The 14,504-nt window shown below is 32.1% G+C and overlaps 1 protein-coding gene across 1 annotated transcript; it reads right to left on the bottom strand.

Annotated features, from left to right (window-relative positions):
* Positions 1-7,735: 7,735 nt before the first annotated feature.
* Positions 7,736-12,869, bottom strand: LOTGIDRAFT_109936 (hypothetical protein; the record flags this gene model as incomplete). The annotated part of the gene is made up of 14 exons (XM_009047033.1): positions 7,736-7,844; positions 8,233-8,349; positions 8,560-8,634; positions 8,875-8,959; positions 9,313-9,376; positions 9,527-9,574; positions 9,756-9,883; positions 10,210-10,291; positions 10,491-10,559; positions 10,826-10,946; positions 11,144-11,220; positions 11,467-11,578; positions 11,924-12,006; positions 12,729-12,869. Coding segments are annotated over 14 exons (1,311 nt in total), but the record flags the coding sequence as incomplete, so codon positions are not given.
* Between the last annotated feature and the right edge of the window lie 1,635 nt (positions 12,870-14,504).

Genomic DNA, 14,504 nt, shown 5'->3' on the forward strand with positions numbered 1-14,504 from the left:
TCATAGACTTCTAATACTTCATCTTATACATCTTAATATTTACATTTATACATCAACATTTCAAATATATCTTTCATCAAAATTTCTTTTTTGTTGCTAAAAATGCAAATGTTGCAAACTTTCATAATATCACAAAACTAGTATTGTCCCAAATATGGATGTCTTATTTGAGCACTTAACATCTCTAATTAGACATGACTGGCTGAATAGAGCATCTTTGAATTAGACAACTTATCATAAAGGTGCCCTAACACTATAGCGATCACCAGTTCAGATGGTTGTGAATAAGAATAGCTATCATAAGTTTCAATCACAACTCTCATTTAACTGAGTTGTTAGATTGCATTCAGAACTCATGATCACTTTGATTATTCACAACCAAACACAACTAGTTAATCACTATAGTGTGAGGGCACCTGTTGTTAAATTTTGACATGTTTTGAAATGTGAATTGTTTAATATTTTATGCTCATCTTAATACTTAGAGTTATAAAATTTACAATCTTTATTTATATACATGACTTAAAATCTCAACACGACTAACCAACATTTTAACAAGCTAATTAACACAGAATCATCACATTACAGATAGATTAAAGCACTTTGATAAAAATATTACCACAGACATAGACTGAAGAACACTTAGATAGAATTATTAAATTCTAATACTGTACACTTTTAGTCACATGGGGAATAATTTGGTACAAAAATTAATAATGTCCAAATCTCAACATTATTTTAACCAAATTTTAGAAGTTTTTGTACAAAATTATGTCCAAATTTCAATACTGTTTTAGACAAATTTAGAAGTTTTTGATACAAAAGGCATCGATATCCAATATTGAACAATGAACATTTTTCAGATAAATCTAAATCTAAAGAGATTGTAAAGAGGTTTTCTAAACTTTTGTATGTGTATCGGGGACACTGATAGCATCAATTTACACCATTCCAACCAATTCTTAATCAGACGTCTGTGGTTCTTGAAATTCAACTAAAACTAACCTGTTTTATGATGTCACTAGAGGGGAACTACATAGGTATTAATATTAGCTTCCGGTAGCTCCCCTCTAGTTACGTCATAAAACGTTTGGAATTTCAAGAACCACAGAATGAAAATTAGAATGGTGTAAATTGATGCTATCAGTCTCCCCGATACACATAAAAAATTCAGAAAAACTCTTTACAATCCCTTTAAGTTTATAACAGCAATAAAATAGTTAAGGTCTCAACACTGTAAAATTCATCAATGTTTTTACTGAAAGGTGTTTTGGTGTAAATTTTGCAAGCATATTACTGTTAACTCTACTTGTGAATAATTTTGGTTAAAAGACAGCAAAACAGTTGTTTTATAGAGCTGTATTTTCTGTAATATGATTGAGAAAGATTTCAGTAATAATTTGACAGTGTTCATGGAGAATTGTGGTATAGAAACAAATAACTTGTGATGGTGAAAAGAAACAAAATGTTTAAAACGGTTTTAGATAATTGAATGCAACTGGTGCAGAATAATATTATGGATACAAAAAATAGAAAAAATAGAAACAGACTATAGCATGGCAGACGGTCACAGATGGGTTTCTTCAGACTCCCTATTGATAGGAGGGGGAGGGGGTGGTGGGGTGGGGCGTGACATTCGGTGCTGATGTTTAGTGAGGGTACCACCATGCTTGTCTGATATAGGAGGAGAGGATGCAAGAGGTTCCTCAGGGGTTAGTAAAATTTCTTCGTTATTCAAACTTTCACCAGAAGTCAACAAACCTTGGCCATTTGAAGCTGAATTATGGGATTGAAGATTTGGTTGTGGAGGCGGAACTATCATTCCGCCAGTCGACGACGACCTATTATGACCTTGTGGAACAGATGGTGGTGGCGCTTTCGGCCGTTCAGGTCGTTCCGGAGGATGACTACCTTGTCTCGTAGGAAATGGTGGTCGATCTGGTATAGTCGGACGAGCAGATGTCACTTCCTCCAAGGGTTGTAACTCTGGATGTCCTGTTTCTGGTGACGCTAGTGGTGCTGGGTGATGTCTCGGCCATGTTTGATACTGATTGTTGGTTGGTTTGTTAACTGTGGCTGTCACGGCAACTGAGTATGGTCTGTCGGGAGGGGGAGGAGGGGCTGATTTTTTCGGCATTCGTCTTTGCATCTTTGGACTTGCTCCTGGTTGCTCAGGACTGAAAAATTTTATGAAGCAATATAAAATAATGATTATTAGCTATGTTGATTCTCTGAAAGGGATACTAAGTTAACAACCCAAATACTAAATAAACAATATGGACTCTCTGAAAGGAATGCTGTGTTGACAAACCTAGATACCAAATAAACAATATGGACTCTCTGAATGAGAAAAGTTATATATTCTATATATGAAAATACAAAATGAAACACAATGTCAAGCTGTTACAAACTCCGTTTAATACGTTATCATTATTAGGTATATTTCTTGTATTACAGAAATTTGTAAACGCAGCCAATTGATTTGATTGTATGCTAGCCAGTATAAAGCCAATCAGAACCTGTGACTAATATTTACATGTAGGCTACAGTCATATTGTTAACTGTATTTGATAGAGTACAATCAAATCACCGCATTTTCAAAACTCCAGTGATACAAGAAAAGTGTCCTATGATGTCAAGGTATTAGTGTTAGTAACAGCTTATCTTTATGAAGATTCTTGATATCAAAGCTTACCTCTGATTCTCAGTCAACATGGTACTCTGTACAATATTACTACTGCTCCCACTGGGTGATATAGGGGCAGGACTGACTGGGCGTACCATGGCCTGGGGTGCTAGTAGATTACTAACTTGTGACGCTAGAGTTGTCTCTGGTTCCGAGGTTCGTACATCTCGTGTTGTAACTGGGCTCATACTAGGTGGTGTGTGTTCGCCTACGTTCTGAAAATCAATTTCTGAAATGAAGAAGAGATTTTGTTTTTAAATATTTTAATAAAGTTAGAATTATTAACTTCATCTGAAATCTAAACACAAAATAAATTAAAATAATAGCATCATAACAAAATTATTTTAAAATTTCATGATTCCACTTTATGATATGAGAATGATAAAGACGTTAATTTTCTAAAATATTTTTAACAATATTCTTATTAATGTAATTGTTAATTTCGGTTCCAGACAAATAAATGAACTGACAGTTTCATTCAAAACTAGTTAAAATGCTGGTATAGGATGAGCAACAGTATTCACAAAAATCTGAGGGCTTTTTTCAGATAGAACAGACCCATCAATTAGTTTTGAGATAGAATAAATACAAATGAAAACTATACAAATCAGTGACCTGGTGCACAAAAAATAATATGATTTTTACATTCAGAGATACCATACTAGATTTTCGAGGAAGGTCCCAAGATTTGTAAATTGTATTACTATTCATTATACCTCAAAATAAATTGTGTCTACTTGGGTTGAATCAACCCTGGATATGAATATTTCTGCTCCACTATACCTGATCCCTAGTCACTGCTCAAAAGCACTGACCAGGGAGTCTGAAATTGGCTGTAAGGGGATTCAAATAAAAACAGTGAAAATGTGATAAAAAATGGACAAAATGCAGACTAGTGTCTCTAAATGAAATAAGAAATTCTAAATTCATTCAAGATACAAAACAAAACCAACAAATTCTTATAAAATACTAGAATACAGGTGAGTAACCTAGGTAACCTATTCTTTAATTATCGAATTCATCAATTAAAACATTTCAAATAAAAATATTAGTAATATATCATCATAGTAACCAAATATCTTGATTTAATTAATAGAAGTTAGTAATTAGAACCAATTGCTAGCTGTCAGTCAAATTGTCACATGGTAGAGAAATTACCTAACCATTTAGTTAGCCACTTAACTGTGCCAGCTGATGAAAAAGTGAATTAGATTCTAAATTCAGAACTTTAATGTGGAGCTTTCAAAATAAAAAATCAAATTGAAAGCTAGTGTTATTTTGGAGTATATTAATATATTTGGGGCATGATCCCTTCACCCTTTAAAATAAGTCATGTAAGTTACTCAGGTCTGTAAAATTGGAAAGTTTTAGAAATCTTAAAATGAAAAGTGAGGTCAAAATGAAAGTAAAAATTATATATTGTGAACGGGAAAAAGTGAAAATGGGAGTTTGAAATTCAGTCATGGATTTTGTGAGAAAAGTTGAAAAATATTGAAAAAATAGAAAACTTTAGAAAAAAAGAATATTGCCTACCAAAAAAGTGCAAAATTTTTAATAAATTTCATTTAAAGTTAAATCAATATTACTGATCAAAATATAGCAGAAACAGATCTTTTTTTTTCTTTTTTTTTTCCCCACTTTTAAATTTCTTAAACTTTGAACAAGTCAACTAAAAATTGTTTTTTTCAATCAACAACATACGAATTAATTTTTTACAATTCTTTAAATAAATAGGCAAGACATAGGCAGTCAGAAATCAACAGTATAAATATTCAAATATTAAATAAACATGCAAAGCTAAACAGAAAAACGCAGCACAAATATTAGCCATCACAAGTTGGAAAAGTTTCACAAAGCAAATTAATTATTCGAAAGCAAAATAAAAATGTCCCATAATGCCCCAAAAGCTGAGAGAAGGAAGCAAGCAAAGGGTGACAAAAGGCACAGAAACACTCTGATTGCAAAATATCACTTGGAGGAAAATTAATTCTACGTTTTTCATTGGATAAATATTGAAAGCTCAAAATAAAAGGCGATTAATCAAGAAATTTTGGAGTTAAAAAGTTATTCTGGTTTTACATTGAGCAACAAACCAAAACTCAAGAAACAAATTTTAAAGTTAAAAGCTGTTTTTTTTTTTTAATGAACAAGAAGACATTTAGGTCAAAGTTCAAAGTCACGAGTGTGAAGGCAGACGTCTAATTCTAAAGTTTTAAGTTAAAAATAAATCTACACAAATAGCAAAATAAAATTAAAATGCCCGAACATAACGAAACCAAAAAATGGAGCCCCACATCTACGAGAAACTACGGTTACCAGAGTCAGAATGTTTCTAACCTTTCTCAGAGGTCATATTGTGACCTTCACCTTTCCCTTTACTTTCTTCCTTCGTATCCCCAAGGCTGGTGTTTGAGACAATGATGGGAGGAGTTAAGTCCCCTCGAGATGAGTTTCTGGAGCCAATAGGAGGAGAAGAAGGCGTGTGATGAAAAGTTTCATCACGAACCGCCTGAACTTTGCTAAAATAATCCGACCATGACCCTGTGTTTGACCCCAGCGACTGCAGGGCTGTGACCGTACTATAATAATCTGAATGGAAACTTTTATCAACTTGTGTCGGCGGAACTGAGCGGGATCTAGGTGAGCTGTTCCCTGATTGGTTAATATATCTAATTGGCGATTGGTTAGAAATGCAATTAGTCCGAGAACTATTTATAGATTTATTTTCACCTTCTGTTGCCGATAAAGAATCGTCCAATGAAAGATTGTCACATGACAGGTTATTATCCAATAGAATATCACTAGATTCACTGACACTTTCCGACCGTCTGTCACACAATAAATCACCATGGAAACTAGATTGTGAGTTTGTTGCACTTTGTCCAACTTGATTATAGAAATCTAATCGACTGTTTCTATTTGAGCTTTGCCGACTGATTGAACGTAGCAACGGAGACTGTTCAGAGTTTTTGTCCTGTTCACACGTTACACTGTTCACATTTTCCTTCGACATGGCTGGAGCCGATCCTTTCTTTGTTTTAGTAAAATCTATGTCTGGAGGGAAAAAAATTAGGAATTCTTTATAAAAACTGATTGGTAACATGATTATTGTGAGCAATGCAGTTAAAAAAATTTATTTTTGTAATTCAAAATTGACTCAGGCTTCCAAAAAAATGATCGCATCAGCATTATGAGATGAAATAACAATATCGAAATACATGTTTGTGTATTTCTATACTGACCAATATTAAAAGCTAAGAAGCGATGATAGCATTACTTTTTAAATTCCTTTAAATCCTCATAACTCCTTATTGTCAAGCCAGGATCTTCTGATCATTGTGATCATTATACATTTGGTTAAAGGAATGCTAAAAGGTTTTCTAACCTTTGAATGTATGTCAAGGATACTTATACCTTCTGCCCGAATATAATGATACAATTTCAGAAATCGCGGATGATGGATGGGACACCAGAATAGTGACAGCTCATCGCCATAAGTATCCCTGATAACTAACATAGACTAGAAACCTCTTTATAATCCCTATAAATGTCATTTCATTGTGTTCTTCTGAAAACTACAACATCAAAGTATGGCTGCATGAAATTAATTTTACTTGACACAATACAATGCCATTTCTTTTTATTTTAACGTCTTAAAATGTTCTTAATTCAAGAAATGAAAAAAAAAAGGTTTCTAACAATAATCAATGAAATACAAAAAATAAAACAGATAGAGTTTCTAATTTACCAAGTTTGCCCAAAACAAAATGCTTGGCGAGAAATTTAATAAATAATTTCAACAAAATTCATCCAAAGTGCGTACCCAAAATATCCGAGCTCGCTAGCAACTCTTGGAGAGAATGGGGTATAAAACGCATTTTATCCCATTTTATCAAAAAAAACCTTGGCCACTTAAACTTTAGTCTTGATTTAATTTTGCTGAATGAAGCAAGAAAATGATACTAGCTGATGATAGTTATTTTATTGACACTTTCTAAGGCAATATCTAAGCGCTGTTTCAAATTGAATGTGTCTGCGTAAAGCTAGCTCAAAGTGACTAAAACTCTAAAAGCAGATGATATGAATCCATGTCTTTGTGATAAAATAAAGTAACTAGCTGTGGACATATGATATCAAAACGATATCATTTTCAGTCAAAATGAAGTTTTCAAGAATAAGGCTCCATAAGAATCCATGTCTTAAGAATTTTAATCTTATACAAGAAGTCATAGCTTAACATCTTCACCTATCATTGTTTATAGAAACTATTTCCAGGTTGTCAGAGCTTGACATATTCTTCAGAAACATTAACAATAAGTTCCCAACATCTTGTTACTCAAAGACAGGTAAGTATTTCTAAGATTCCAAGTTTAGAAATGTCACTTAAACGAAGTAGTAATATCACAATATAAACGTGTTTGACCCTCTTCTATGGAACAACAATTCACAATATTACTTCAATAGATAAACAGTTATAAACAGTAATTCTCATGAGATGGATATTCAAAAATTCTATCTTATACGTTAAATTTCAAATACATGAAAACAAAACCAGATATGTAGATTTGACTTTATTTGCCGGTCATGTTCAACTATTAAAATAAATATCTGAATGATGTAGTTTTTCATTTATAGAACAATAGCATTCATGAAATATCTTCACTGCCTAAAAACGTACGGCAAATAATGTCAAAATAACATCCCTGGTCTGACAAACAAATCAAACAGTAGATAAGAAAAAGATATAACAGAAAACACAAGGGAATATATTATTGTATAACTGACTTCCTTAATAACAAAATATATTCTTGTCTTCTGTTATTATAGAAGTCAGTTATACCAAATAAGCCAGTCTGGAATTCCGATTACTTCCAGTATATTGCCAGTGAATAGGAAATAACACGTGATGCATTGTGGGATTGTAATGACCTTGAATTACCTCCCTTTAATAGAAGTATGCGCTTGCTCAATGTGGATTTATGAAATGGCTCGTTATATTCCATGTGTTTTTGTTACATGTGCTCTCTGCTTTTAAGAGACCATTTAATTTTAAAAATAAAATATAAACATGTACGAACCTCCAGGAAAGAAATATTCAGCGTTACTAACTACAGCTTCTATTATGGTAGATAGAGATCCTGTTGTTAACATGTTGGGACTGAAATATAAACATATTTAAAACGTTAAAAAACATCTATCATTGTTAAAAACCACCCATCACAGTTCTCCATATTTATAATGATTATAATTTTCAGCCATAGGTTTATGTATAGATAGGGCTTGGAATTCTGGGAAGGCATACAGTCTGAGATTGTCAATACATTAAAAAATAATAGAACCATCATGTCTGTATCATGTCTGTATCATGTCTGTCTGTATCATGTCTGTATCATGTCTGTCTGTATCATGTCTGTATCATGTCTGGATCCAGGATTCCTGAATTTAATTCACCTATATCAAGTATCCCATACTGGACCTCATCTATTCCTAACAGATAGTTATTTCATTACTCATTGTACCACAATACAAAATATATAGAAACTTACGCATTTTCGCCATCTGACCAGAGTAAATTAGGTGCTATCACTATAGCGATGTTAGTTGGAGTCATTTTATTCTGATCTGAACTCTTACATAATTTCTCTAAAAACTTTATTAAATATCTGAAAACATATTTTAGAATTATTCATTATCAAAATTATGATGGGTATACGTGAAAAATCTCTAAAGAACACCTCAGTATGGTGGACAAGCTCAAGATATCTATTATAGTTAAGCTAATTTTCAAGAACTATTGAGCTCTATCTATGAAAACATACTGGAATGATTTAACTATATGTGACAGGTACAACCAGAAATAAAGAAAATCGTACCTAAAATTATTATAATTAGGGGGCGGCAACTTTTCTATAATTGGTTTTAAAGCTGGTACAATCTTTTCTTTTGAACTGAAATAACAACAATTATAAATATTTGAAAATTAAAGAAATACCAATTCGGTGAGCAACTTGCAATGTCTGATATTAACTTAGTAAGTAACTTATATCACAAATTGAAAACATCCATTCAGATTTTTACCTCTTCTCAATAACAAACATGGCATGAACTGAGATTTGCTGTACTGTTTGATATGAGTTGTCATAAAGAATAATATGGTATTCATTATTAGTAAATGCCTGTAAACTTACAGTGTAGCAGCCTGCATGAATTCAACGTAAAGATGATAGGTTAACAATGGTTCTGGTAACTCTCGTAAATATTGTTTTAATGTACCTGTAAAAACAACAATATAGTTTTCAAATATTCAATAAGCTTTGGCTAAAACAGAACATACAACAAAATACTTGAATTGTCATAAATTTCGTTTTACATGATTCATCAAAATGTTAATAAATTCAACACCTTTGCCAGTTATATCTATCTGAAACTGTCATATTACTGATTATGTTGAAAAATCACAACAAATGTGAAAATCCTTTTGTTTTTTACTCGAGGTATTTTCAATGAAGAATCCGTAGAAAAACATCTGAAACTATGTGGTAAATAACGGGTAAATAATGGGTAAATGACGGGTAAATAACGGGTAAACAGTGAAAATTCATGAATAAGGATGTAAAATATTTTACCTGCTACTGTATGAGGATCATGTCTAAATTCTTCCATATCAACTATATTAGCATCAAAACATGCCTGAAAAATACACCTTCAAATCTTAGAATACAATTTATACCAATTACATATGTTTATTGTTTATTCAAATAACTATATTAAATGTCTGACCTGGGTCACTGACTGGTGGAATGATCCAAATTTCAAGACAAAGATCCACATCTAACTCACCTTTAATTTTTTAAGTTTAGAAGCAGCACCAGCTATTCGGAATAATCCCTGAAAAAATATCAAATATATTGAGAACAATTGCACAGTATTTTTTGGGAGGAGAATGTCTGAAATCTAGGTGAATGTGACAGTGAATTTCATAAACAAATATTAGATTTCCCTAAGTTAAAAATATAAATTATAGCTCAAACATATGTAGGCCTGAAGATTCAAACCCACAAGCGCCTACCTCCTCGTTCATTCCAGTATAGAGTAGAGTAACAACACACGCCTCTAAAACAACAGCTATATCTCTTCCCGTTACTCGTAGATGTTCTTCCAAACAATTCCCAAATACTGGTTTAGTCGGGTTATTTTCTGTAAATAGTTAAAATTGTTCTGTGAATATGATAAAGGTATAAAATCGTCTAAATATTTGTTGTAATATTTTGACGGTATCTGTCACTAGTTATAACTGTCTGAGAAGGGATACAAATAGTTCAAATGGATGGTTCAATCACTTGATGAAGTAAATTTTTAATTCCCTTTCATGATAAATATCTTAAGCAATCAAGAATATCATTACCAAACCCTTAAAGGTATTCTACTTTAATATCCTTCAGACAATATTTTCACCATGCCTCCTCCTCTTTAGTAGCCTACTTTAATGTTATCACTTAATTTTCAAAATAATCTTTCCTTACCAATTGAACGTTGCATCTTGGGTATCACAGCTTGAATTGCTTGTAAGGCTTTTTCATGATACGCAGCCTGCGCTTCTACCAGCTAAAAAATATAACATAACTTTATTTAATGATCTCCATTAAAATAATCAATATGGTGGTTGTTATTTACGATGCAGGGCTTTCTCTTTTTAAACAGCTGGTGCTACTCTAGTTACCATCCCTTTCAGAGAGTCCACTCAGCAAATTCTGTTTACATAAAACATTTCTCATTATAATCAAATTCCTGATTTTAAACTTACCGCTAAAAGTTTCTGACTGTGTTCTGTTTCTTTAGCAATAAAATTAGACATTTCTATCGCTAAGCTATCCTGAAAAATACAAAATTTCTTTTTTACAGAAAATCTATAACCTATGATGAATTCAATGGGCTTAAATAATTGTAAGAAATTATTTTCTACTACATTGTCTAATAAGTGATTCAGGAACAACAGAAAGAGCGTATCAAAATGTTGCGTGCCAATATGAATGAGGTTCTGGCACAATTAAAGCCAATCTGATTAAAATGGAGATTTGAAAGTTTTCTTTGGTCTGAATAAGGACACTTCCAATAAAAGATTATCAGGCTATTTCCTACCTTTACGTATTCTACTTTCGATTCTGCTTCCTCCAACTCTTCTTTGATCTGATCAACCTTGGCAGACGCGTTAGCGATGTTGGTACCAGGTAGTTGAGATTGTCTCACAGCAGTCGTATGTCTGAAATGTCAAATTTTTTATTTGGAAAAATGATTTATCTTGTTCTATTGGTCTGTTATGATTATGAAAGACAAATTTGTAAATGAAATGAAATGAGTTTTACGTCCTACTCTTCTGCACCTAATTGGGCTAATGAAGACAATCAAGTTTGTAGATTTGACCAAGATTGAATAGAATATAATTATATGTAGACATACCGTCCTTTAGCCGAGTCCATATCTAGTGTTGTTTTAGTTAAATGTTTTCTAGCTTTTAATATAGCTGGTAAATCAACCTACAAACAAACAACAACACAATAATAATAACAAAATATTCAAAATAATGTTCAATACTTTATATCTAGAGCGATATAGAAATATTGGAAATGTTAAAATAGTGCCTGAAACAATAATATCCTCAAAATAGTTTCTGATAAGCAAGAATGAACTTTCTTTCACCTTTCCAATTTCTGGAGTAAGCTCAATTTTCTAGTATAATTCACAAAACCTTGCAAAATTAAGAAAATAAATTGTTAACTTACATCAAAGATAGACTGTAGAGGACCGAGGACGTCTTTTTCTATATTAATTTCATATTGTAACTGTTCTCTTGCCAGATTATTCTGGGCCTCACCACACAGCTGACAAATCTGACTGAAAACAGAAAATTATCAAAATACAGAAAAAATCGATCATCCCGAGTTAATAATACACAAATCTGCTAGGTTCTAAACACCTTATTTAAAAATATCTCCTTTAATGTTGTCTTTAAGCTTAGTTTTGAATAATATTAGAGGATTCAAACCCATGTGCTGGTCATGTGGCAGCGCACACTGGTCTGTCCAAGACGTCTTACATATTTTGAGCAATTTTTGTCAACCGCTCACGAGAAGATACATTCATTAAATTGCAATTTAGAGGGTGAAGTTTTACACCCTGACAATAGAATTACAGATGACCACCCGGGAACCTACCTAACTTTAACAGAATAAAACTTACCCTAGTAAAGATTCTGTACCAGTACCAAGTAAAGCTGAAGCCTCATTTAAACAATGGGCTAGAGATGTCTCTGGTAACTTTTTCTACAAAATAATAATACAGATATGAACTAGTTGAAAAAATAACTAAAAAAGTCATTGAATGAAGAAATCTGACATTCACAATATAATATAGAGGTCAATTTGACTCAGAATTCATAGATGACCTTCTTAGTCGATTTCATCACATTCTGATTAAAATGCAGTTCAGGTCACATATTCTCAAAAAAATCTTAGTCTTAGTGCTAGGATGTCTGGTTCTTATCTTCTAACATTGATTCTAGGATGTCTGGTTCTTATCTTCTAACATTGATTCTAGGATATCCTAGGTTCTTATCTTCTAACATTGATTCTAGGATGTCCTAGGTTCTTATCTTCTAACATTGATTCTAGGATGTCTGGTTCTTATCTTGTAACATTGATTCTAGGATGTCTGGTTCTTATCTTCTAACATTGATTCTAGGATGTCTGGTTCTTATCTTCTAACATTGATTCTAAGACATCCTAACGCTAAGATCGTTTTGAGAATACGTGGCCTGGGCGTTTCGTTTTGTGCTTTTCTTGCCAGTTACTACCCTTGATTTCAGCAAAACAAAGCATTTTTAACAATTCATGACACAATATAATATGGGAAGTTTTAAGTCAAATACTCTTCATCTCTTCCTTTATATTTTTAACTCCAAAGCTAAATGAATTATTCAGATCTCTTCCTCTCCCCCTTCCTCTCCCCTTTCTTCTACCAAAAAAATAAAAAGTTAAAAACCTACCAATCTTTTCTCGACTGTATCTCCCTGAGCCTGTAGACCAGAACTGAGTTTTTTGGAGATGTTCTGACATACTTGTTTTACGATGTCAACTCGTTTTTCTATCGTTAGTAAATCTTCCGTTAAAACTTCTGATTTCTCAGATCTACAAGATATAAAAAAAACCTAACATATACTAAAGGTTTTCCAATAATTTAGGTTTTTTTGAAGAAAAAAGTGATTTTTAATTCAGCTTCTGTATATTTTGCAATGTCTCAATATTCCAGAAAGATAAATATTTCTCCACGCTAGAAAATAAAAATATATGACAAGTATGAAAAACAGGACTCTACAGAAATTATTCAACAGGGATTCCCATAACTGAGCTGTTGATTTGTTTTGTTGAATAACAGGGATTCTATTGGATTCAGATCAGGGCTGTTGATTTATTGTTCTGTCAATAACAAAATCATTTTCAACTCTTGATATCTCTACTTGAAATAAACTTCTCTGATGTATCCACATTGGTATAAGATAATGCTCTTTATATAACACTTTTTGTGTCAATTTTGGTTTCATCTTTATCTTATTTGTGCACATTTCTTAGTCTTGTTACAGAGCATGCAATGAATATATTAAAAACACCAGACATAAACAAATCTATAAGAGGAATTCAATAAAAGGTAATTTAGTGTATTTGACAGGTTGATAATTAACGTACGTCGTACAGATATTACTCCTAGTTATAGATCTGATCTGAATATTTTATACCTTTATTGATTCTACGGTAGTCTAGGAATGGTAGGTTTCTTTCAGGCCCTTGCCATAAAAATCATTTGTTTCAGTCTGTAAATAGGGTCAGAGCTTCTCTGACTAATTCAGGGAAAAACTTATTTTATCAGATCTGAATATTATTTACCTTTATTGATACCAGGGTAGTCTGAGGATAGTTAGTTTCTCTCTGACCCTATCTCAGACAACTAGGGAGTCAAATCATTTGTCCCAGTCTGTAGAAACCGTCAGAGTTCCTAATTAAAAGGTTTACATTTCATTTTTTCATATCAGAACACATCGTCAGTAAACCATGCCCCTTTATAAAGATGGGATTGTGGTTCACTTTATTCAAATAGATTGGATTTGATTTTTTTCTGTAACAGGATCCTGATAGTCATAATTAATGACTGGATTTCCGTTTCTTTAAATATTTATTAAACTTTATCACTATATATATCCTTCTCTCTTTCTCTCCTTCCTTCCTTCCTTCCTTTATAAATACTCTGGGAACATTTCTTACTTTTATTACATAATATTTGACATGACAGAATGAATGATTGAATTATTGAATAATTGAATGAGTAATTGATTGATTGAATGAATGATTGAATGAATGACTGAATTAGTAATTGATTGATTGAATGAATGATTGAATGAATGATGAATGAGTATTGATTGATTGAATGATATGAACTGAATGACTGAATGAGTAATTGATTGATTGAATGATTGAATGAATGACTGAATGAGTAATTGATTGATTGAATGAATGATTGAATGAGTAATTGATTGATTGAATGAATGAATAATTGAATGAGTAATTGATTGAATAATTGAATGAGTAATTGATTTATTGAATGAGTAATTGATTAATTGAATGAATAATTGAATGAGTAATTGATTAATTGAATGAATAATTGAATGAGTAATTGATAGATTGAATAATTGAATGAATATATGAATTAATACATGAGGCAATGAATTAATAGAGAATGAACAAATGAACGATTAAATGAATAAACTGTA

The sequence above is a fragment of the Lottia gigantea genome (genome assembly GCF_000327385.1).
Source record: "Lottia gigantea unplaced genomic scaffold LOTGIsca_11, whole genome shotgun sequence".
NCBI lineage: Eukaryota > Metazoa > Mollusca > Gastropoda > Lottiidae > Lottia > Lottia gigantea.